The 26,114-nt window shown below is 45.9% G+C and overlaps 1 protein-coding gene across 1 annotated transcript in view; it reads left to right on the top strand.

Moving 5' to 3' along the window:
* CDK5RAP1 (CDK5 regulatory subunit associated protein 1) overlaps positions 1-25,448 on the top strand; it is a 65,275-nt gene extending 39,827 nt beyond the window's left edge. Inside the window, exon 15 of the mRNA XM_010811446.4 lies at positions 22,278-25,448. Within this exon, the coding sequence (XP_010809748.1) occupies positions 22,278-22,340 (63 nt within the window). The 3' untranslated portion in view covers positions 22,341-25,448. The remainder of the gene's footprint in view (positions 1-22,277) is intronic.
* The last annotated feature ends 666 nt before the right edge of the window (positions 25,449-26,114 follow it).

Raw genomic sequence — 26,114 nt, 5'->3', positions numbered from 1 at the left:
GCCCTTCAGTTTTTAACTTGACGATGGGGAAGTTGTAGCCTAGCCCCTGTGTGATTTTCATCTTGGGCCAATGGGCAGAAGAGAACGTTTGGTGTTTGGGGAGGGGAGGCCTGAGCTATGGGAAGAAAAGTCTTAATCATTGTCAGGATTGTTCCCTAGAGCACTCTGTAAAGTAATCCTGAGTTTTGTGGCCTCATCACTCATATTACTAATTTTTTGTCCCCAATAAGAAGTGCTTTTACTAGTCATAAACACACAATGGAACTCCTGTTTGTAAGAATTAAAGACATGTCACTTTTTTTTTTTCTGCATGAAAACAGGTTATTTATTGGTGAGATAATTAGAAAAGTCCCCCCCTATCCCTGGATTCCTGCCTTTCTTACACTTGTTAATTCAGGGTATTGTTGGTGAAATTCCAAAGCATAGCTGGACATGTTGAGAACACTAATTCTACTTAATTCCTTAGTCCAAAGGATGTCTTTTCCACAGTGTTTCATAGAGAGGGATTACAGAGTGTCTTTGCTTTCATTCTGAAACATTCCCTGGCTTCCGGTGCTGGGTTTAGTTTGTGGCTTGAAAATCATTCTGTGGGGAGACAAAAGACAGCTAGTTATACTCTTAAATACATAAGCTGGTGCAGGCACAGGCTGAGCCAGCCAGTGGACTCCATCTCCCTGACCACAGCACTGGCTTTAAGGATGGGGACGTGGAACAGTTCAGGCCAATGGGAGCCCCAGATGTTACTTCTGGATGACTTTCATTTGTTATTCCAGAAATAGGGTGAAGTTCCTGATAGTGAGGGACCCCCAGCGCGGAGCCAAAATAGAGCCCACCCCAAAGCACTTAGAGTCCAGAGATGGATTCTGGTGTCACATTTGGGCCACCTCTGAAGTTGGCACCATCCTTGGATGTTAGGACCAATAACTCTGTGTTGTTGCTTGAACCAGTTTTGGTTGAGCTTCCTGTCACTTGCAGCTGAAACACAGTTGGCATTCATCTGATCCAGTCCCTTAACTCAGGCGGAATGCGGGAGGCAAAGTGACACACGCGGGCCCCTCATAGTTATGGAGCATAAGAGTAGGAGGTAGAAAGCTAACATTGAGGCAAGTGCTGATTTTACCAGCCTCTACACTGTAGTAATTGATTTGGTCACAGATTCATGGACTTTGGGGGATTGAGTAAAAATTGGAATGTAAGGCTTCTGAAATTTGAGCCAACATGAAAGAAATTAATGTTTTCCCAGTCAGATGGCATACTCATTAGACATGTTAATCAAGAATGGAACATTGTAAGGGTGATGGAGATTCTAAACTTCTTTACTCTCTGGTATATCTTCTCTAGTTCCATCCCTCTTTCACTGTTTTCCTGGTGGCAAATTTACATAAAGTTTCCATCCTTTTAACTATTTTTCAGAAAGCAAGTTCTCTTTTCACTTTTCCCTAAGTGTGAGGTTAGATAGATGGGAAGAAGGGGAAGTCTGAGTCAGGGTGGTAAAGAACAAGAGGCTTTACAGTCACAAGGCGGCGGTGTGGAGGAATCGGGAATGTGTAGTGGGGATGCAGGGCTTCCCCGATGGCCCAGTGGTAAAGAATCTGCCTCCCGATGCAGAAGACATGGGTTCGATACCTGGCTTGGAAAGATCCGTTGGAGGAGGAAATGACAACACATTCCAGTACTCTTGCCTGGAAAATCCCATGGACGGAGGAGCTTGGTGGGCTACAGTCCATGGGGTTGCAAAGAGTTGGACATGACTGGGCATGTGTGCACGTGTTTCCAGTCTCAGGGTTAGAACTTACATGATAACGAAAGGGACAGTAGGCAATGAATCTGCTTAGGAGAGACTAGGGAGACTGGATGGAGCTGGTAAGGCAGCCCAGACAGACGTTGATGCCAGGGCCCACTGGCCTTATTCATTACTCTGAAGACTGAGGTGCAGAGTGGACTTTAATGTGAAAGGAAAATGTTTGTATTTCTTTCTCTTACCGATTTAAGCACTTGAAGCTTGGCACTGTTTATAGAATTTGGGATTACTCCTAGTGGAATATTCCATTGATTTACATTTCCTGAAAAAAAGAAGGCACATCTTATGATGTGAGTTGAAAGAAACAATGGCTAGGGTGGGTTGTTTTAGCCACAGTCAACTGGAGAATATCTCTGGGCAGAGTGTGGCTCTAGGGGAAATCTCTCCCCCGTCCCTTCAGCAGAGGGATCTGAGTTAAGACACAGTTTCTCCCAGTCTTGTGTGTGTGTGACGGTGAGTTCTCAAGGACCCTAGAGCTAACTGGAAATCTGATGGGTATAATCGATACCAAGAGAGATGCTGGCATGTCTGCCCTCTTTCTCTTAAGAAACCAGAAGAATTAATCCTTGCTCTTTTGATTTCATTTGCAATACATCAACCCCTCTAGAGTTCATCATTAATATGCTTAGATGGCATTTTGTGCTCTATCTCTTGATGATCATCAGGGTTATGAACTCATACTCCTAAATTTCTCAAACTCTGTTATCTATGTGACTAGGTGACGAGGCCCATGTTTCTTTCCTCTAAGTGGCATAATGCTGTTCTGAAGACACCCAGTGGGCTGGATTTCATTTGGACCGGGAGAAGAAACATTTTGATTTGGTTTTCACGTTTTGCCATCTCAAGATGCTGCGGTCCCTATCTGAAAATAAAAACGTGCTCTTCAGTCCCGCAATGACCAGATGATACTCTGCTCGCTGCTGCGGCACAGGCTGCAGGGTGCTGTCCCGTCCCTGCCTTTCAGTGACACTGACTTTTCTGGTGTTCATGTTACTAGTTCCACGTACTGGTAACAGCAAATAGAAGTTTCTTCAGAACTTCACGTAGCACATCTCTTTCTTCCTCCTCCTGAAAGAGATGGGTGGAGTGTTTTTGTTAGTACATCTGCTAGCCTCCCAGCTCGTCCTCACATAGTGGAAAGTGGTCTTGGGTTCCTCTGGACATGTGGGCTCTTTTTTTTCCTGGTACTCGACAAGGCTATGTGGGGAGGTGGATCTCAATCTATCCCTCAGGCCTCTAATTCTTTGGGGATTTTCAAAGGCCTTTCAAGTAGGTTTTTGATGCCTTGGGTGGCTCCTTGGCCAGTGTTTCTTGGGTTCCTGTCATGTTCCAGACATTGCTGTAGGCACTGAGATGCAGCTGTGTGCCCTCAGGCCAAATGCCGTTTGAGTATTTCGGAGGATGGACTGTACTCTTCGGGATCCGTTCTGAGTCCCCTTGGATCTGGTGCTCTGTTTACCTCCCTTCTTTTGCATTCCCCTCAACAGGCCTAGGAGTCCACGCTGCCTACCCTTTGAACGTCCTGTTTCCTCTATCTGGTTTACACCTTTGCTCCCTGGTAAACCCCTGCTCCTTCTTCAGGGCTGAGTCCAGGCATCATTTTCTCAGTGAACCCACGGTCTGCCTACCAGTTCATGCTTTCTGCCCTCTGTCTTTTTCATGGTCAGTTGATAGCTATTGCATCAGTCTCTGTTCCCTGTTAGGTGGGTAGTTACGTGAGGTCAGGGTTCATGCCTTCTGTGATCCTTCCCCTGCACAGAGCTTGGCCCAGTACAGATAAGGTGAAGCAACCCAGGCTTACGCTGACTCCCAAAGTCTACCTCTCAGCTGACATCCCCCTGTCTCAGGGCTGACACCTGGGACACAGGCATAAGGCTGTTCGCCTCTGAGTGCATATTGTGTGCCTCCAGCCAGTGTGTGGTTACCAGACTCTTAATGATGGGGCTTGATTTATATATGGTTTTAATCTGTCCCTGTCCTCCTGCTTAAACTAGAGCATCACTCCCGGAATCTGGGACCTCACCATTGTTTCATGTTACAGATTTAGGGTCACACATGTTGGCACCCCACTCCAGTACTCTTGCCTGGAAAATCCCATGGATGGAGGAGCCTGGTGGGCTGCAGTCCATGGGGTCGCTAGGAGTCGGACACGACTGAGCGACTTCACTTTCACTTTTCACTTTCATGCATTGGAGAAGGAAATGGCAACCCACTCCAGTGTTCTTGCCTGGAGAATCCCAGGGACGGGGAGCCTGGTGGGCTGCTGTCTATGGGGTCGCACAGAGTCGGATACGACTGAAGCGACTTAGCAGCAGCAGCAGCAGCAGCATGTAGTGACGCTCACTAAATGTTTGTTGAATGAAAGTATAATTATGTGTGTGGAAGATCAAGTGTCATAAAGGTGGGGGTAGTGAGATGCTCTGGTGAGCCAAGGCGTAATTAGAATCCACATCATCTTTTCTTCCTTTCTGTGGACCCTCAAGACTTCCTGGTGTATCCGAATCACCCAACACAAAGAGCACAGATTCTAGGCCTGCCTTTAGGTCATTGACTGAGGTCACTGAATGAGCTTGGGGAACCGGGTTTTAAGAGCTTCCCAGAGAGAACCTAGGTTTGGAACCTGCAGTCCTGCTCCACATTGCGTCTGTGATCCAATCTGCGTGACTTTTTTTTTTTTTGTAGAGTCCTGTTTTACTGAGTGCCTGGCTTGAAAATAATTTCTCACCTATCATAGATAAATATTTTGAAAAATCAGATTGACTTACAGCCTCAGGGGGTATCACACTGTGTTTAGCACTGTCAGGAAAGACAAGGAAAAATTATTTCCAAATAACAATTATTAACCAATTCTAAAGTAGAGTTTAGGTATTAGCTCAGTTCCTTCTTGAAGTCACTTATAAAATGTTGTAATAAATACAGAGGAGAAAGAGCAGATTTAAGGTGCATAACAGCATGTGAGTAAAACTTTCTGATTTCCCTGTAATAATCCAAGTATTTCTCAAAGGCCTTGTCCATTATTCTTTGCATGTGATTTGAATTGGGTTCTTCCTTTTTTCTTAATTGGAGGATAATTGCTTTACAATATTGTGTTGGCTTCTGCCGTACAACAACATGAATGAGTCATAAGTATACGTATGTCCCCTCCCTCTTGAGCCACCCCCACCCTCGCCCCATCCCACCCCTCTGGGTTGTCACGGAGCACCGGCTTGAGCTCCCTGTGCCTATACAGTAGTTTCTGAATTGGTTTCTTGATATTGCATCCTATGCTGATGAATGGCAAGAGGAGTTTGTAGTTATAGACCGTACCTGTCGGTCTTGATGGTTGTTTTGATTTTGTTGTTTGAAATCTCACTTGCATGGGAGATGGTGACTTCCTACATGAATATAAAACAAACATGAGTTGAAAATACCTTCACCAGGCTACTCAGCAAACGTGTCATGGTGTGATATGACCAGCAAGGTGACAAGTGAGGCCTGGCGTGGAGGCGACCAGGTCTTAGGAGACAGCCCACCAGCCTGGTTGGCCTCCTCCTCCTAGGGACACCCAGGCACTCTGACCCCCAGAGTTTTGGTAGTAGTTCCCCCCCAGAGCACTCTTCTTTCCATGGGACCTCTGCTCCTATTTGTTCCTCCTCACAGCCATTCCCGATTTGTTACTCAGCACTCACCGTCTGCCCAGTGGCTATGTTCTCACCATCCTTCACTATAGTGACCCCGTAGGCAGCATTGATTTTGTTGTTTGGCAGGTGGTGGTAAACGATTTTGGTGATCGCCGCTTCCAGGTTGTTTATCTGTGGTAAAGAAGTCATCGTTTATAGAGTATGGAGAGGGAGAGGGCTGCAGGATGTTGTATGGTGAGATATCCATGCATTGCTCGATTCCATCATTCAGATGTTTATGGATCCTGTGGTATGCATTGGTCACCTTGCTGGGTGCTGCCACAGCTGATATGAGCACACAGACACCATCTCATTCCAGACATCTCCCTTTATTTTATTTCCTTTCTCGAAAAGACAGTGGGGCCCATGACACAGAAGCGTGTTTCTATTACTCCTCATCCATTTTAGAGCCCATTTCTTTCTGTGCTCTTGTAGCAGATAGCTCTGCACTTGATGATTTTGGGAGACTGTGTTAAGGAAGCATTGAAATAGAGCCTGGCACATAGAGAGTACTGAAGATTATGATTTTGTTATAACTACCTACCTTCTACCACTTTCTGGGTAGGAAGCAAGTGAATACCTCCTATGTAGATAAACCCACTCCCTTGCACATGCTGTGAGTGTTGGTTAAGTTGCTTCCCTCACTTTGGTTGCCTGTAAAATGGAGAGAAGCAGCTCTGCCTCCCAGAGCTCCTGCTCCCCCTGTGCCCTGCTCTCTCCTCTCCCCTAGTGCATTATATACAAGACCCAACTAGACGATCATTAAGGGAAAATCTGTATACCATAGCGTTCCTCGTCTTTATCTCTGGAAGAGCATTCCAGAACCCACTTGGCATTTCTACCTTTTCACACTTAGAGGTTGATAGGCTAGACTTAAGCAAACAGGAAGGTCGAAGGGCCATGTGGATGAGGCTCACCTTGACAGAGCTCTCCTTGGCGCTTTTAGTGACAATCTCCCTGAGCATCATTTGGGACAAAATCACGGCAGTGTTGACATTTTTAGGATCTGGAGGAAGATGGCTTCCAGGCACAGGGGATTTATTTTGGTTAAAGTAGGCCTAGAGAGAGAACAAGAGAAACATCCCTGTTATCGTGTGAGACTGCCATCAATTTCAGGGTCTTTGAAGGCCCGTCTGTGATGCTGAGGAGTGAGGTGGCCCCGTGTGAACCCCACAGTGGACGAGCATGAAGACAAAGCACAGGTGACCTCCCTGCCCCCTTGTTGCGGGACTGTAGGGGAGTCGTGGGAGAGAGGAGCCCCTTACAGAGGAGGAAGCACTGCCGTCTCCAGCCGATTAGCCCTGAAACAGTGCCCCTCGGTCCCCCAGACCTCCGATTTTCCAAGAGAAGCTACATGTCTTCATTTTCCAGCGAATTCCTCCATTTAAATGTTGCCTCAGGTAATATGTGTGTGTATATGCGTGTTTGTACCTAACTCACAGTTCTCCCAAGCTTACAATGACTGTCTTGTCAAGCACACTCAAGGCTCATCTTATCTATGGAATTCTGCCTCCTTTGAATGATTCCTCTTCCTTTTGTATACATTGTGCCCTGTTTATAAAATGCAGATTGCACATGGCAGGAAGTTTGACAAGTCCAGAGAAGTACGAAGAAGGGAAAAGATTTTAAGTGGATATCACTAATATTTCACCTTATTGTCTTTCTTTGCCTGTACATAATATCACTTGTATTTTGCTTTAAAAAATTAACCGTACCTTCATACTTTGTAAACATTTCTAATAATCTCGTAGTTAGCTTAGTTATTTCCTTCTAGTTCATTTCCAGTTTTTTCCCCCCTTGTCATTAATACTTGTATTTCTTTGTGCTTAAATATATCTGTACTTGGGATGTCTGTGCAGATGGATCCCACGAGTAGAGTAAGTGGGCCCAAAACCTTGCCTGTCTTCAGTACTCCTCATGGCCTAGTTTTCCATTCCTTCAGTGGTTGAGAGGGTGGGTGGGAGAGTCTGCACTTCTTTCCTTAAATATAGTCTGTTGAATATCTAACCGCTGCTGGGTACATCCTACTGGTCAAGAAAAAGTTGTCGTTGTTGGGTATGCATCTCAGGCACTGTGCATTAGACGTAACTGGAAGGGAAAACACGGCTGGCCCCTGTAGCAGGCACTCAGCTGTTACGGTAGAAGCCTGGAGATCGCCCCAGGTGGAGGTCTGGGGATCAGAGAAGGGAGGAAGACTGGTTTGTCATGATTTGGAGTTTATTTGGTGAGTTCAGGGATGTCTCCAGCCCTCTTACAGAACCCATTCATAACCACAAAGAACACTTACACAGTAGAGGATTGAAAGACCTTCTGCAGAAGTCCTGGGACTTTTGACTTGGTAGTTGAACAAGCCAGTAGCTGCAGGTGAGAGGGAAAGAGAGCCTGTGGAGGCGCCGCAGTCCCCTGGAGGCTGTGCCCTGGGCGCCTCCCTCTCCCTTGGTCCCAGGCAGAAACCTGCTGCCTCACTAGCTTTTCACATGTGTCTAGGAGGAGACTATGGAGAGGAAGGTGATGTGACAACTAAAAGAGCCTCGCTGCCCAGGCCCCATATTTCATCTGCTCTGGGTCCTGGGAAATGTCGACAGGTTCCTGCCTGAACTGTCTTGGCAACTGCCATCCTACTGCGTCCTGTTATCTTGGTCTCCTGGATGTTAGGAGACGTGAGAGGGAATTTCTGCTTCCCAGCTTCCTTGGTGTGAGGGTGCTCCTTGCTCAAGCTCCACACTGTGTACTTTGCACACCACTGGGACTGAGGAGCTACCAGAGACTCCAGAGGGGCTCTGTGTCCTGGAGAATGAGTCACTGTGGTTCAGCGAAGCTGCTAAGTTGCCACATTCCCAGCCTGGGTGCTTGGGGATGCAGCTTACAGCTCCGTCCTTTCCTATCACCATAGGATCCAAAGGAGCCTGGGCCACCTCCCTCCATTGACCTGGGCAGCCCCGCTGGGGAGGGCGGGGGTCTGGTGTTTGTACTCACAGTTCTTGCATTCGTTGATGTCACTGAGCTCAATGCCACATGATTTTGATCCTTCAATCTGTTAAAGGGCTCATCGTTAGCTTTGCCAAGGGAGAGCAGCAGTCCTGTCCTCCTGTCCCCTTCCGTCTGTCCTCCTCTTCTCCCTGTCCTACTTCCTGGTTTCCTTTTTGCCAGAGCTCATCCTCCCCTACTCCTGCCCCAACCTGGAGCATTATCCTATCCTGCTACTGGGGTATTTGGGGCTGGGGGTGGGGCAGGGGATGCTTCCGTAGAAACAGGCCTCTTGAGGCCTGATGTCCCTCTAGCACCAGACTGTATCTGAGGTAAGGGCCTCTTCCTGTGTCCCCCAGCAACATAGACCTCCGAGGCAGTGCCCTCCCCGTCCCACGACTTACATTCTCGTTCATAGTTACTGTCAGCAATTGAGAGATGGTATCATCCAAGGGCAGAGGCAGAGGCAAGACACCTGTGACCCTGGGGAAGATACACGTGGAGAACATGTATCACGCATGTATACCTGTGTGATCCTTAACATTTGCCCAACATCCATTGACGAACCAATGGCAGTGATGTCCTGCTATTTACTTTGTTCCCTAAGCTCTTTTGCCTTCAGTTTTAGTCACTAAGGAAGATGGAAGAATACCTAAGAAAACTACCAAAGCCAGAGGGCTGACCCAGCAATCTCACAGGGAGGAATTTATCCTTCAGATACCATGACAGTGGTAAACAGACTTGTCTGGGAACTTATTCACCGGTTGAGTACAAAAGTTAGTAGCTGGAAAAAAAACCAATTATTCCTTGATAAGGATCTGTTAAGTAAGGGATAGTGTATCTTCATAATGGAGTACTAGACAGCCATAAAATATCAAGAAGCTATTTATATTCTGATGACCAATTCCAAGCAATTTTAAAAAATATCAGCAGAGGCCAGAAAATTGTATATAATAAACCAGCCCATTTCTGTGTGTGTATACACATGCACGTTTGTTGCATAGCAAATAATATCTCTGAAAGCCAATGGAAAAATTGGATCCATTGGTTGCTTCCAGGAAGGATAATTAGCCGGTGTATATGGGTGAGAGGGAGACGTGTACTGCATGGCTTTTGAGTCATTTGAATTTTGATCTAGGTGAATGGATTGCTTATGCAGGAAAATAGAACTGAGTACAAAAGCATGCTTAGCAAAGAGAACACAGGCAGAGTGAGAGAAGGCTGTGCTCAGGCCCAGTGGGCCATTTGCAAGCAGAGGCCCTTCTCTGGGCCTCCTTTATTGATGGTTCAAACCACTGGGTTGGCTGAGCTGGTCTCTAGGTGTGGTACAAGCAAGGATATCCTGACATACAGACCACTTGATCCAGAAAATGAGAAAAAATGGTCTCACATACACCTCTGCTATCTGCAGGTTGACGTTCTTGACTTCGATGTTCTTCTCCTGGACTAGGAGGCTGACACATTGTGTGTTGTTGCTGGAAATTCCAATTTCCAGAGTTACATCTGCATGCACTTGAAATCCCAGTATGCTGACTACAGGTCCTGCTAGGCTGTGGAGAACAAGACGCAGGTGAACCCAGGTCCCATTGCAAGATGTCACTCAGCCAAGCGATAGGCATTTTGGGAATCACCAGGTTATTTGAGTGAGGGTAAGTTCGGTGCTTTCCAATAAGTATGCCCCATCGTTGACCAATCTCCTGTGCATAGAATTCAGAGCTTGGTTCAAAGGTATTCAATAAACATTGTCAAAATCACCCTCCTAACCAGGCTTCAAGGGTCTTTTTTTGTTGGGTGGCACCAGGCTGACTGGTAACAAGATGCCCATTACAAGTTCACTTTTGTGCCCAGCACTCCCACTTGTCTGTTGTGTGGGTGACAACGGACAGGAAAAACCCACAGTTTTCCAGAGCCTGGTCTTCTTTGAGTCAGATATTTTGGAGAAGATAGATGGTTCTCCCTGACACTGTTAACTGTAGTGGTCACAGATATGGACTCTGGAAGCTGAACACCTGGGCTCAAATCCTGTCACTGCCGTCGTTTGGTTGAGGGACTTTGAGCAAGGTTTATAACTGGTTTTCCTAGTTTAAACTGGTTTTCTAGTTTAGAAACAGGACTGCTTTCCTGATGAGGTTGTCAAGAGGCTTCATGAGTTCAGACTACCTCAGTTAAGGGCCTGGCTGGAGCTTAATCAGTGATAAGTATCAGGGATATGAATATATTAGTCCAAGAAATCTCCTTCCCAGTGTGGATTCCCTTGCCCCTCTCACATCTTCCTGGGTGCCCTGGGCCTCCTCTGTTAACCTGTCCCTCCCCCAAATGTTGACATCCACTGAAGGCAGGGACCGCCTGCCTTTAGTCTTCCCTCTCCCAACACAGCATCTGGTACAGAGCAGCGGTTATTAACTACCCATTAGGTGGATGAGCGAATGTGTATACGCATGCGTGTTTAAATCTCTAGTTTCCTGAGGGCATTTTAACCATCTCTGTTTCCTCTCAGCTTCCTAGCAAAGTGTTTGTAGAGTGAGTTGACTCTCCTTGGAGGGTCAAGGTTATTTGGAAGGCATATTTGGAGATCCAACCAGTCCATTCTAAAGGAGATCAGTCCTGGGTGTTCTTTGGAAGGAGTGATGCTAAAGCTGAAACTCCAGTACTTTGGCTACTTCATGTGAAGAGTTGACTCATTGGAAAAGACTCTGATGCTGGGAGGGATTGGGGGCAGGAGGAGAAGGGGACGACAGAGAATGAGATGGCTGGATGGCATCACCGACTCGATGGACGTGAGTTTGAGTGAACTCTGGGAGTTGGTGATGGACAGGGAGGCCTGGCGTGCTGCAGTTCATGGCGTCACAAGGAGTTGGACACGACTGAGCGACTGAACTGAACTGAATTTCCCCTAAGACCAGTGTACATGTTGATATGAAATGAGTTCTCCATGGTTTCTGTCTTCATTGCTCATCTATCAAATTATGCAGATTTCACATGGAGATCTGGATTTCTGGCTTTTATTTTAGTACTATTTGAGAGTGGGGTGCTGTGGTGTTATGTTGCCACCTTGCTCCTCGGGGCCGGAGGAGAGAGGCAGCTGGGCCTGGTGCCCCTTTCGCTCCATCCTCAACCATCCTGCCTTACTCGTTGTTGTCTCTGCTTGGCTCTTGGACACTAGATCTTAAGTCACTAGTCCAGCCTGTCCCAGCTGACTGATTTGGAAATAGGCTCACCCGTTTCCACCTATGAAGGCAGTAGTCACGGCGTGGACAAGGATCCCATTGCCTGTCATGGTTGACGTCATGTTCTCCACAGTCACTTTTTCAACCTCTAATCTGTAAAGTGACAGCATCAAGTATAAGTGTCAGTCCTGGCTCAAGGAATCAGTCTGGGTAACAAGAGAAACACCTTTGAAGCAGGCAGTTAACAACCTACCCACCCATCTATCTCTGGGACTCCCCAGCCCCCTTACCCACTTGGTTCTTTCCTCCTTCCTTTTTTTTTTTTTTTTAAACATAATAGCTCTGGCTCTTGGGGGCAGTTCCACAGACATCACTGCCACTCTCAAAAAAAAGGTGGCCCAGTTCTTTAAGGTCAACAAATCTTGATCATATTTCCCCCCAAAAGGATAGCCTTTCAGCACCGAGTTAAAATATTGCTTCATGAAAACGTGGTTGCCCTTTTGGGGGCTGAACATTGGTATCTCCAAACAGTAGCTTTTGTCTTGTGCCAGACATTAGGGTCAAGGAAGCACTTACCCTAACAAGAGATCTTCCAAGTCGATATTTCCCAGCAGGCCAGTGAGCGCACTGTTGATGTCTTTTGGCACCACACTGTTCAGTATGCCCTCAGTGGTTTCTTTGAGTTTGTCACCAGTCAAGAGACCAGTGCTGTCAACAAGTTCTTTGACAGCATTCTCTCCACCAAGGAGTGGCAGACTGCCCAGAGCCCCCTGGCCGAGGTCACTGACAGCACCAGTGGCTTCTGAGAGCAATGACTGGGGATGCTTTGGGGACTTGTTGCTGCTCCCCCTTCCCAGAATACCACCAAGGCCACCACCTCCAAGGATATCAAGGGATGAAGTAAGATCTAACACAGACAGCAGGCCAGAGTTGGACACTGTGGATATCACTTCTCCCAACACACCGGCCAGATTTATCTCCTCGCACTTCAGCATGTTCTCTATCTTCGGGGTCAGGGTGGCATTCAGATCTGAAAAGGGTCGAGAGAAATGATCCTGCTGCTAGCTGCCCAGCCGGTTCAGCCAGAGGAAGCTTTCCAGCTGGAGAGCCAGCACCATTGAGTTGTGGGACCCATAGGCATTTAATATCATGCCTCCCCGAAATATCAATTCCTGCCACTGCTCCCCACAAGGACAGCCTGGTGTTCCAGAAACATACCTGTCCCCTCTTAGGAGTTAGCCTCTACTAGCACCTACCTGCAGAGAAGGCAATGGCAGCACACTCCAGTACTCTTGCCTGAAAAATCCCATGGATGGAGGAGCCTGGTGGGTTGCAGTCCATGGGGTCGCTACGAGTCAGACATGACTGAGTGGCCTCACTTTCACTTTTCACTTTCATGCATTGGAGAAGGAAATGGCAACCCACTCCAGTGTTTCTTCCTGGAGAATCCCAGGGATGGGGAAGCCTGGTGGGCTGCCATCTATGGGGTCACACAGAGTCAGACACGACTGAAGCGACTTAGCAGCAGCAGCAGCACCTACCTGAGACCAACCTGGTATTGAGTATGTTACTCTAAAGCAATTTGAGCATGGCATGAAAGGACCTAGTTTAGCTTTTGAGCCTAGCAGTCCAGAGTATATACATATAGTCTAGGTTCTGCCCCTTGAAGGCCAAGTGGCCTGGGGCAGGCTCTTCTCTTTTCTGAGGCCCAGTTTTGCCTCAGGGGTACCAGGGGTATATGATGGAACCTGCAGCACGATTCCCTGGGGGCAGGCCAAGTGAGCGAGCACTGATTTTAAGTGCTGTGTAGGGCAGGAGGTGGCTAGGGAGGTAATGGAGCTCGCTGATCTGGATCTCCTGTTCTCCATCCGTGTGGTTCTGCACCTCACACCAATCAGAATGGCCAGCATCAAAAAGTCTACATTTATAAATGTAGACTTTTACATTTAATAATAAATGCTGGAGAGGGTGTAGAGAAAAGGGAATCCTCCTCCACTGTTGGTGGGAATGTAAATTGATGCAGCCACTGTGGAGAGCAGTATGGAGTTTCTTTAAGAAACTAAAAATAGAGTTACCATTTCACCCATCGGTTCTACTCCTGGGCATATATCCAGAAAAGACAGAAACACTAATTAAAAAAGATACATGCTGAAATAAAAGCAAAAATAAACAAATGGGACCTAATTAAACTTAAAAGCTTCTGCACATCAAAGGAAACTATTAGCAAGGTGAAAAGACAGCCTTCAGAATGGGAGAAAATAATAGCAAATGAAGCAACTGACAAACAACTAATCTCAAAAATATACAAGCAACTCCTACAGCTCAACTCCAGAAAAATAAATGACCCAATCAAAAAATGGGCCAAAGATCTAAATAGACATTTCTCCAAAGAAGACATACAGATGGCTAACAAACACATGAAAAGATGCTCAACATCACTCATTATCAGAGAAATGCAAATCAAAACCACTATGAGATACCATTTCACACCAGTCAGAATGGCTGCGATCCAAAAGTCTACAAGCAATAAATGCTGGAGAGGGTGTGGAGAAAAGGGAACCCTCTTACACTGTTGGTGGGAATGCAAACTAGTACAGCCACTATGGAGAACAGTGTGGAGATTCCTTAAAAAACTGGAAAGAGAACTGCCTTATGATCCAGCAATCCCACTGCTGGGCATACACACTGAGGAAACCAGAAGGGAAAGAGACACGTGTACCCCAGTGTTCATCGCAGCACTGTTTATAATAGCCAGGACATGGAAGCAACCTAGATGTCCATCAGCAGATGAATGGATAAGAAAGCTGTGGTACATATACACAATGGAGTATTACTCAGCCATTAAAAAGAATACATTTGAATCAGTTCTGATGAGGTGGATGAAACTGGAGCCTATTATACAGAGTGAAGTAAGCCAGAAGGAAAAACACCAATACAGTATACTAATGCATATATATGGAATTTAGAAAGATGGTAACGATAACCCTGTATACGAGACAGCAAAAGAGACACTGATGTATAGAACAGGCTTATGGACTCTGTGGGAGAGGGAGAGGGTGGGAAGATTTGGGAGAAAGAAGAAAAAAGAAAAAAGAAAAAGATACATGCTGGGACTTCCCTGTGGTCCAGTGGCTAAGACTCCCCAGTCCCAATGCAGGGGGCCCAGGTTTGATCCTTGGTTGGGGAACTAAATCCCACATGCTGTGTCTAAGAGGTCACACGCTGCAACTAAAGATTGTGCATGGTGCAGTGAAGACTGAAGATCCCGTGTGCCACAGCTAAGGCCTGGCACAACCAAATAAATAAGAAATGGAAATTAAAACAAGCAAGCGAACAAAAAACCAAAAAGACACATGGCACCCCAATGTTCATAGCAGCAATATTTATAATAGCTAAGACATGGAAGTGACCCTAATGTCCATTGACAGATGAATAAAGAAGATGTGGTACACACATGCACACACACACACACACACACAATGGAATCTTAGCCATAAAAAAGAATGAAATAATGCCACTTGCAGCAACACAGATGGATCTAGAGATTATCAAACTAACTGAAGTAAGACAAAGACAAATGCATGATATCACTTATATGTGGAATCTAAAAAAATGATACAAGTGAACATACTTAATATTTACAAAAAAGAACTGGACTTACAGGCTTAGAAAACAAACCTATGGTTACCAAGTGGGTGGGGGAAAGGACAGACAACATGGGCTTGTTGTATACAACAGGGAACTATATTCAGTGTCTTATGAAAGTGAAAATGATCGTGGCTCAGTTGTGTCCAATTCTTCGCGACCGCATGCACTGTACAGACCATGGAATTCTCCAGGCCAGAATACTGGAGTGGGTAGCTGTTTCCTTCTCCGGGGGATCTTTCCAACCCAGGGATTGAACCCAGGTCTCCTGCATTGCGGACAGAGTCTTTACCATCTGAGCCACCAGGGAAGCCAATATCTTATGATAAACCTTATGATAAACCATAATAGCAAAGAATATGAAAAATATATATATAAGAAACTGAATCATTTTTCTGTACACCTAAAACATTGTATCAACTATACTGCAATTTTGTTTTTAAAAGGAAATCGACTAGCTGCATGAATCATGGAGGATTCACTGGGTACAATACTGCAGCAAAAGTGAACGGACCAGAATTTCTCATTACAGCACGAATGAACTACCTCAGAAACGTTTAGGTTTGAGAGACAGTGCAAGCAGGTCACCTTTAGAAAACTTTATAGCACTTAGTGCAAGTATTTATCTTGAGAAGGAATATCCACGTCATAAAATATAAAGAAATGGCAGGAGGAAAAGAATCAGGCCAGAGGCCTTCTCAGGAGAGGAGATGGAGGGTGGAGCAGTGCAGCCCCAGTAGGAGCCTAGGGGTCTTCAGTCCTATGGCCCGTTTTATTCCTCCGTCTCAGTGGTGGGTACAAGCGTGTTGCTGTTGTTTAGTCACTAAGTCTTCTCTGACTCTTTTGAGGCCCCTTGGAATGTAACCCTGGCAGGCTTCTCTGTCCATGGGATTTCCGACTCAAGAATACTGGAGTGGGTTGCTGTTTCCTTCTCCAGGGGATCTTCCTGACCCAGGAATCCAACCCACATCTCCTGCATTGGCTGGCAGATTCTTTACCACTGAGCTACCAGGGAAGCCCCCACAAGGGTGTTAATTCTATATTCATATCTTTTAAGGTTTTTTTTTTTATGTCTGACAGTGAAATTAACAGCCTCTACCACCAAGTCGCTGTTTGATGGGTTACAACTGTCACGTGTAGCACTGTCTGAACTGCCCTCCGGCCCGCGGCGGTACTGCTGCACCAGAATGTCTGTGAGTGGGGTCCAGGCAGCTGATTGGTAATAAGCCCCAAAGGTGATACGGCTATCACCTCTTATTTCAGAATCACCTGTCCAGAAGGTGTAACTAGCCTTTGGGCTTGGAGATGAAAAGCATGTGTGAAGGGGTAGAAAGTCAAAGCTGTGCAGGTAAAACGAATCTTACTTACAGTCATTGAGTTTGCTGCTAGACACAAGGTATTTGGCCACGGGTGAACATCTGGCTCCTGAGGTCCCAGCTGCACGTCTTGGAGGTAGAGAGCCTTTTCTGATTGAGGAAATTCTGGGGACTTGTGGGTCAGGCACACTGATCGGGAAATGAACGGGAAGCCTAGAGGTTATTTTGTCAGGAGGGGCTCCCACCTGTGAAGGTGAGGTCGATAGGTCAAGCGCTCCTGCCTGGATGGCTAGCATGATGGCCAAGGCCCACAGGGTCAGCATCTTGTGGCCGATACCTGCAAAGGAAGGCTTAGTCAGACACCACATTCCCAGTGGACCACAGGGCTGCCAGTATATTTGTATTGGTTGTGCACATGCCAGGGTCCTAGCTCTTATAGGAAGGTGCCACTCACATTGTCAATATTCTGATCAGTATACCGTATTCGAGGGATGGCGTTTTAGCCCATGACAGTCAGTATCTTGAGGAAGGGCCCCTTTTTCTACAGCTTATTTAACTTTGCGCAGAGGTGTCTATGGGCTGGTGGCACCCTTTAAGTACAGGCCATGCCCTGCCCAGATCTTAACTGTACGGTCCCACATTCTCCTACCAGTCTTCCGGATTCAAATAGCCTTTCAGTGATCTGAGTCACCAGCTGGGGAACTCAAGTGTTTTGAATGATCAAGCTGCGAGTGTTGTCACTCCTGTGGTAGTCAAGGTCTCTCCTTGTTTTCAGGCAGCTAATGTATAGCAGTGTCCTTGTTGATGTGAGCTTATCACATGCCAGTCCCTTTGTGGAGTGTGAATGGATGTCAGTTGCTCTAAACTCCGCACAGTGCTGAGATGGAAGGCCTGTGTTCTTATTTTTTACTTGGTGAAACTCGTGTTTACAGAGTGGCCAGTATGCTCACCTTTACCCACTGTCTGCCCCCAGCTGGTAGTTTTGCCTGATCAGGACTAAACCACCCCAGGAATCAGCCCTCGGCTTGGCAGCCTCCACTCACTTGGTCACTGGGCTATCCTAGCGTGTTAGCTCAGTGTACCAAGGCCGGAGTCATCTCCCTATGAGTGAGACCATTTCGGGGCTTCTCTCTTTTTAAAGCCCATTCCCTTGTTCTGGGAGAGCCGCTGGCTTTGTCTGATGGTGGCACTGGTCAGTCCACACTATGATATTGGTGGCAGCCATAATGTAGGAAGCTCACCTGTGTGTATTGAATGACTAAGTTAACCTATTCATCCACTTCTTGGGGCCCTCCTGTGGGCAGGGCACTGGATGTTCCCGCTGACCATTGGCTGTGGGGCATCTTCCTCTTGGCTGACGTTGAGCAGCCTTAGTGACTGTGAATGTGTAAGCTGCGTAAGTCTCCACTCTACTTCTTGGGATGTGTCCATAGGTATTTCCTTAGTGAGTATTGGTTCATGTTCATACTGGTCAGTTGTGTTAAGCCCTTCATCTGCAACAATTCTCCCAGCGAATCTGGCACCAGACAATATTATTATCATCCTCTGCAGCGGAGGAGCCTCAGTGCTAATGAGAAGGCAGGGTCTAGACCCAGGCAGGAGAGCCCTTTTTGACTCTGAGCTCAGCTGTGTGACCCAGTGGAGATTACTTCCCTCCCCTGCTGGTCAGATTCCTCTGTTCCCAGGAGTCTATTGTCTTTTCCTTTGCTCATGTTTTAGGTAACATGGAGGTTTGTGTCTTGGGGCCTTTCCCCTCAGTGAAGCAAGTAGACTCTGAGCTCCTCTCTGTTTGGATTTCCTAATCAGTCAAGTTTTGTAAAATTGGGCTTGTCAATTTTCGCCATGTGCTGGCATTGCCCAAGTCAAGCTGCCTGTTATTTACTAACACCATAGGAAGAACTGCTATTGCAGAAATGTTGGGAAGGACATTTCGGAATCCACTGACAATCTTTCACATTGGATAAGTTTGGCTTTTGAAAAAACTCACCTCTTCATTATTTTTTAATTTTATCCTCATCAGTGAGGAGTTAGAATTAGTGTCTCAGGAAACATGTAAGTGTCTTGTGAGGGAAAAATAAGAAATTCTGTGCCTGTGACTGAGTTGATGGCAGTATTGTTAGACATTGTCTTGAGAGGAGCCTGCTGATAATTCTAGTAATAAATCTCCCATTTTTTTAAAAGCAGTTGCCTAACAGGCCCCTGTTAACACCTACTGCGCTAGGCAGAGTAATGTACGTTTTAGCCGGAAAGTGGTATGGCGAAAGAGATTCAAAACACAGAACCCAAGTCATCTATCCTTTGACGAGCTGGCCTATGCTTGTTTCCCTCCTGGAGTTTTGACCTTTTCTCTTGTGTATTGTTTATTGAGAGTTCTTACCTCGTCCGGTGCCGATCGGTTGGTGTTGGTGGGCACAAGTTTTCAGGAGGTGCCTTACTCCTGCTTCTGCCTCCGATCTGTCAGAGGAAAAGCGCCATCCCATTTTTATAGACCAGTGTCTCTCGGAAAAGTCTTTGGACATGTAGGGACACCATCCAAGCCTACTGATAAGGGTGATGTGATACAGGCTGACTTCCAAGATCAGCACCTGCTAATGGTTTTGATGTCTGTGTCTTTCTGAGATGTTCTGCAGGCCAAGTAACTGTTCCCTTCTTTTTAATCTTCACAGGCCTGTTAGCTTTAAAAATTTTTTTACATTTAATTATCTTTTTTTGTCTGGGCTTTTCTCTGGTTGCAGCAAGTGGGAGCTACTCTTTAGTGGCAGTGCATGGGATGCTCATTGCTGTAGCATCTCTTGCTGCGGAGCAGGGGCTCTAGGGAGCTTGGGTTTGATCCCTGGTCCCAGAAGGTATCACATGCCTCGGCGCAACCCCGCCCGTGGGCCACAGCTACTGAGCCTGCACTCTAGAGCCTGTGCTCCTCAACAAGAGAGCCCCCTCAGAGAAGGCTGTGCGCCACAAGTAGGGAGTGGCCCCTGCTCACCACAACTATTGAAAGCCCACATGCAGCAGTGAAGACCCAGCACAACCAAGAAATAAATAAAAAATTTTTTAATTAAAAAAAAAAGAGTCTGGGTTAAGAATTCAGTTCAAAGGGATTAGACGGTCCCTCTCTCTTGGGTTTAAGCAGCTCTCCAGCCACATGAAATTCCCCTGCACTCATCTAGTATTGTCTGCCTCTTACGTGCCCCTCACTGGGCAGTCTTTGTCCCCTGTAACATGCTAATTATCTGCTGCTTCATGATAAAGGGCTCTGAGTCCAACTGAGCTGGGTAGTAACATCATGGTGAGCCCTCTCCTGGAGATTCTCTGAGTATATTTGCCTCTCTAGGCCTCTCAGCTGTCTACCATAAAGGACCTGTGTGCTCACTCATTCCTATATTGCCACAAATATATATTGTACCAGGCACTGTTCCTGGGGGCTTCCCTGGTGGCTCAGACAGTAAAGAGTCTGTCTGCAATGCGGGAGATCTGGGTTCGATCCCTGGGTCAGGAAGATCCTGGAGAAGGGAATGGCTACCCATTCCAGTATTCTTGCCTGGAGAATTCCATGGTCAGAGGAGCCTGGAAGGCTGTTACAGTCCATGGGGTTGCAAAGAATCAAACACGACTGAGCGACTAACACATATACACTCTTCCTGGAGGCGGTAGAAGGGTGTACAACTCACAGGGTCCCAGCCCTAATGGAGCTGATGGTCCAAGTGAGAGAGACTGACACTCGCCAACCTACCCACAGATGAGTGGATGATCATGGATCAGGGTCTGAAGCAAATGAAGCTGGTTCTGGAAGCTTCACTAGTTGGGATTGCATTGGGCAGAGCATCTGGAAGGTTCTCTGGGAGTCTTCAGGGCAGGTGTGGGCCTGGCCCTGCCCTCTTTTCCTAGTGGAGAAAACCGGCTGTCCCTGCAGGGATCATTATCATCTGGGGGTGGGGGTCATTGTTAAAAGTTTTAATTCTTGGATCCTCCCTTCCCTAACTCTTAAATACTTTAATAAGTCAGGGTTGAGTTGAAGAAATTTGTTGAAAAAGCCTCCACAAATGGTCCAGGCGAGTGGCCCAGGTTTGAGAACCACTGGTCTAGCCCATTCCATGCCCTTGTTTTTTGTTTTTTTTTTTTGCAGATGGAACACTGAGTTCTAGAGAGGAGGTTATGTATGTGCCTCAGGACACCAAGAAGTCCAGCTGATTTAGGATCTGAACTCAAATCTTCTTGCTATTAATAGATATCAAATCTCCCCCCAAACCCACTGTTACTTTCTGCTGTGAGCCAGGGAGATGGGATCGTCAGTGAGTTCTTTCCTGTCCCTGAAGAAAAGTGTGATGCTCTCAGTGACCCTTGGCCTGTGTTCATGCCTGCGTTCATTCGGTGGATATCACTGAGTACTTTCTCTTTGCCATGTACTGCGGTAGGCTGTGGGGACTAGGTCGTGGGCCAGACACACAGGTTCTCCTTCACGGAGCTCACACCTTAGTGGGGGACACTGTTAATAGGTTGACTTCTGATAGTGATATTAAAAAAAAAAAAGATGGAGAGAGGGAGTGAGTTCTCTTTGGACAGGGTGTCAGGTGATGAGTGACATTTTATCCCTGATGGGGGAAATATGAGGGGTCCAGGCCTGCAGAGGTCTGGGGCTTGGAAAAGTACAAAGAACCTGACATGGGTAAGAACTTGACTAGTTCAAGAGGTGGGAGGAAAGATTCCTGGCTGAAGGCAGAGAAAACTGCCCCGGGAGACAAGTATAGGTTTTACTCCTGCGCTGGACACCAGTGAAGGGAAACAAATATGAGCCTCGGCCCAGAGGCGTGCTCCGTGCTACCCTGAGCTAGAACTGCTTTTTCAGGAGAACTTCAAGCAGGGTCATTACCTGATTTGCTCAGCTCCCTTTCCTTTCCCTAATTACCCCAGGAATGAGGCTTGAAGGGTGTCAAGAGCCTGCTCTAGTGCTCGTCTGTATTCAGGATTTTCCAGTCTCTAGCAGCAGCAGCAGCAGCAGCAGCCCAGACTTCTTCTCACTTATTATCTCATTTAATGGCTCCCTCAATTCTATGCCTATGCCGTGGGTGTCAGGCTTCTTCTGTATTTTAGAGAAGCCCCAGTCATCTGTTAGGTTCCTAGCACTCCATGTTCTGTGATTGATTGAGTGCATCCTGACATGATCATGCCATGGTGTTCCCACAGCTTTACAATGTAAGAGTCGGGGAGAGGGGGTGATTTGGACTCATGGGATGGGGGCTGATTTGGACTCAATGCCTGAAGTGGAGAGTGGGGGCTGGGGTGGGGATTGGGCTGGGGCCCTGCTTTCAGGCAGGCTCAGCATTTTGCTGCAGGGCCCCTCCAACCTCCATAGTATGTTCTCGAACTGTGAACCTCAGCTCCAGTTCCAGTTGCCAAAGATCCCATTTTCGTCTTCGCTGAAATGTCGATGCCTAGAACAAATGACAGCTGACCTTTTCTCAGAGGGCAGAAGGTGTACCCGATGATAGCAGAAGACAGAACCGACTGTCCTGGCTCTTATTTTTCTTGGACCTTTGAGGGAAATGGAACCACCTTTTACGTGAAAATCTGTGACATCTGTTGGTGGGTGTGAACTTTGATTTCAGTGTTTCCAGTGATTCTTTGGAGCCAAAGAATGAACCCAACCCCATGTTCTGGAAGGGGCATATCCGGAATGCAACCTCTGATGGGGCCTCCTGCTCCTTGTCTCTCTCTCCTTGAACTTTAGGAGATGTGGCAGTCTTTGAATTCTGCTAATCCAGGATCCATGGGAGGTGTTTCACTCAGATGAGGTTTATCAGGCGGGACACAAGGATGCGGTTGTTCTCAAGCTCTCAGTGATTTGACCTGCTGACTCTTGGAGGGTAGGCCCTTTCCAGTCTGGCTGAGACTTAGCCCCACAGGAGGCTGGGTAAGTGCCAGCCCTTGACGGCTTCTATATGATGATGTCACAATGAACCAGGTCAACTTGGGGGCATCCTGTTTCCAATTGTCTCTCTCTCTCTCTAAATTCATTTTTGTATGAGTTATTTTTTCTGGGGTTTTCACTTATGACACTGGATTTAATGTTTTTTAGACCCCAGTTCTGATGCAAATGCTGCCACCTCCCTCTGTTTTCTCTATTGGATCCCAGAAGTCCTAGTCCTAGAGGAGAGAAGAGGGGTAGAATGACTGTAAGGGAGGACTATATTGGCAAGTGTTACCTTTGATTCTTGGTATGTTGTCTTTTCATTACTACTCTGTTATAAAAATTTCCAGGGATTTCCCTGGTGGTCCAGTGTTAAGAATCCACCTTCCAATGGTCAGAAAACTGAGATCCCACATGCCTCGGGACAGCTAAGCCTGTGTGCTGCAACTACTGAGCCTGTGCATTGCAACAAGAGAAGCCCGTGGATGCTGCAACGAAGACCCAGTGCAGCCAAAAATAAATTAATAAAACAATTAAAAAATTAAACATTTCCAATTCTCCTTTTGCTTTCATTGTCCCTTGAGTTACTTAGAGGTTTGTAGTCTAATTTAGAATCATCCTCATGTCTCCTAATGTATCGATCTGTTACTGATTTTTAACTAATGATATTGTGGTTATGTATTTAAACTTTTTGCATTCATTGAGTATTGTTTTATGTCACAGCATGTGGTCTGTCTTGACGAAGAACTCATGAGCTCTTTGGCTATGCATGAGCCAAGATGATGTAAGCCAACCACCTGCTATATTGCCCACTAATCACAATTTAAATCTCTGAACAGAATATAAAAGGAAAATACCCCAAAGCTCTGAGAGTAAATAATAATAGGTAAGGGAAGGAGGTAAAGTTTTTCAGGCATAAACTTCCTTTTTTCCCTTAGGTTTTCTTCTTTGATTCCTGGGGAGCCCCTGTGCTGAAAGTGTGCAGCACATTGGACTACAAAATCTCCGTAAGATTTCCTCTATATTCTGGCTGAAAGTGAAAGTGTTAGTTGCCCAGTTGTGTTTGACTCTTTGCGACCCCATGGACTGTACTGTCCATAGAATTCTCCAGGCAAGAATACTAGAGTGGGTTGCCATTTCCTTCTCTAGGGGATCTTCCCAACCCAGGGATCAAACCTAGTCGCCCACATTGCAGGCAGATACTTTACTGTCTGAGCCACCATGGAAGCCAAGTCATGTGAAAGTGAAAGGGTTAGTCACTCAGTCGTGTCCAACTCTTTGTGACCCCATGGATTGTAGCCCATCAGGCTCCTCAGTCCATGAGATTCTTCAGGCAAGAATACTGAAGTGGGTGGCCATTCCCTTCTCCATTATTCTGGCTAGAGGACTGGATAAATGGGCTTCATTTGAGCTCATGAGATAATATAAAATAGGTATATTGGTCTCTGCCTCCAATTCCTGGCACAGAGCTCCTAAAACCCTTGTAAATTCCTAAGTGATAAATGCGATAAGAGCGTCTTTTGTTCTAATGAAGTGACACTGGATGGTGGCTCCTGGGTGGTTTCTGGATAGGAGTTGGCCACCAGAAAGACCAAGCCGTGATTAGAAGGTTGGAAATTTCAGCCTCACCTTCCATCCTCGAGAGAAGGGAGATGGACTGGAAATGAAGTTAATGATTGATCATGCCAAATTGAGGAGCCTCCTATACAATCCCAGAAGTACAGGATTTGGAGAGCTTCTAGGTTGGTGAACAGATTTACATCAGGAGGCTGATGCACCCCAGATCCACAGGAACAGAAGCTCCTGGGCTTGGGACCATCCCAGACTTTGCCCTGCATCTCTTCATCTGGCTGTTCATCTGTATCCTTTATCATATCCTTTTGTAAACTGAGTTTATGAACTGAGTTACTTTAAATTCAGTGAGCTGTGCTAGCCGGTTAATCAAACCTAAGGAAGGGGGTCATGGGAACCTTCAGTTTGTAGCTGGTTGGTCAGAAGCACAGATAACAGCTTGGGGATGCAACCAGTGTCTGAAGGACATTAAACTGTGGGCATGTATAAGTGTGATTAAAAAGAAAAATTTGAAAGATTAGGAAATATATATGTATGGCTATAGGGGCTATCTTAATATCAAACCAATGTAAATTTTAGAACAAGATATTGTATCAGGGATCAAGAGAGACATTATATAATAATAGAAGAGTCAGTTTACCTAGAAGCCATAGTAATCCTAAACATGTCTATATCTAACAACAGATCACATGAAGGAAAATCTGACAGAAATGAAAAGAGAAATAGAGAAACCCACAATTACATTTGGAGATTTCTTTGATTAACTAACAAGTTAACCAATGATTAACCAACATTCTTCTTTCAGTTGATGGAAAAAGTACACAGAAAAATCAAACACATAGAGAAGCTGAACAACACTTCCAACTGATTTGAACCAACTGACCTGTACAGGACAATCTACCCAGCAACAGTAGAATGCAGTGTTTCCAAGATTGTATGAAGCATTCACCAACAGACTATATTCTGGTCCATAAAACAAACTTAAAAAAATCAAAGTATATTCTTTGATTACTGTTGTTGTTCAGTTGCTAAGTCGTGTCCAACTCTTTGTGGCCCCGTGGACTGCAGCACGCCAGGCTGCCTTGTCCTTCACTATCTACCAGAATTTGCTCAAACTCATGTCCATTGAGTAGGTGATGCCATCCAACCATCTCATCCTCTGTCGCCCCCTTCTCCACCTGCCCTCAGTCTTTCCCAGCATCAGGGTCTTCTCCAAAGAGTTGGCTCTTTGCAACAGGTGGCCACAAGAAGCTTTCTAAGAAATAGACGTGCTTGATTTCATGTAGTCCCCCTTTACCAAAATCACATATATATTGTCCTTCCCCTCTACCCTGTTTGGAACAGTCTCTCAGAGTTATCTGAGGTGCTGTCTCCTGGGCTGCAGTTCTCATATTGCCCCAAATAAAACTTAACTTGCAACTCTCATGTTGTGCATTTTTTTTAAGTCGACAATAGGATAGAAGGTGAAACTACAAACATCAATTGCATTTGTATATTGACAATTAAGAGCTGTATATTAAAATGAAGACTATATTTTACAGTAGCACAAAAAATAAGCTACTTAGGTATAAATCCCTCAAAACCTGTTCCTGAATAGTCTTTGTGTCAAAAACTACAGAGTTGATGACATAAATCAAAGCAGACCTTAAAAAAAAAATGGAGAGACACGTGTTCATGGGTTGGAAGGTGCAATATTGTTAAGAAATGCATTCCTTACAAATTGCAATCCCAAGAAAAATTCCAGTAGACTTTTTCTTAGAAATTGACAGTCTGATTCTATCATTAATATTGAAAACCCAAAGCACTAGAATAACCAGAACAATTCTGAAAAAGAAGAACAAAGTTTTATTTGGCAAAAGAATGAAAAACAGGGCCACATGGGGTGGGGGTGGGCACAGATTGGGAGAAAATCTGAAGTTGGGCTTGTGTCCAGGACATGTAAAGAACTCTCAAAATTCAACATCACAACCCTGTGATGTTCTCTCCAGGATCTCAACATTAAAGTTTAAAAAAACATTTTATTTACGTTTAATTGGAGGATAATTGCTTTACACTGTTGTGTTGGTTACTGCCATATAACAACGT

The sequence above is a fragment of the Bos taurus genome, chromosome 13, assembly GCF_002263795.3.
Source record: "Bos taurus isolate L1 Dominette 01449 registration number 42190680 breed Hereford chromosome 13, ARS-UCD2.0, whole genome shotgun sequence".
In the NCBI taxonomy this organism is placed as follows: domain Eukaryota; kingdom Metazoa; phylum Chordata; class Mammalia; order Artiodactyla; family Bovidae; genus Bos; species Bos taurus.
This window is presented reverse-complemented; position numbering and strand designations above follow the sequence as displayed.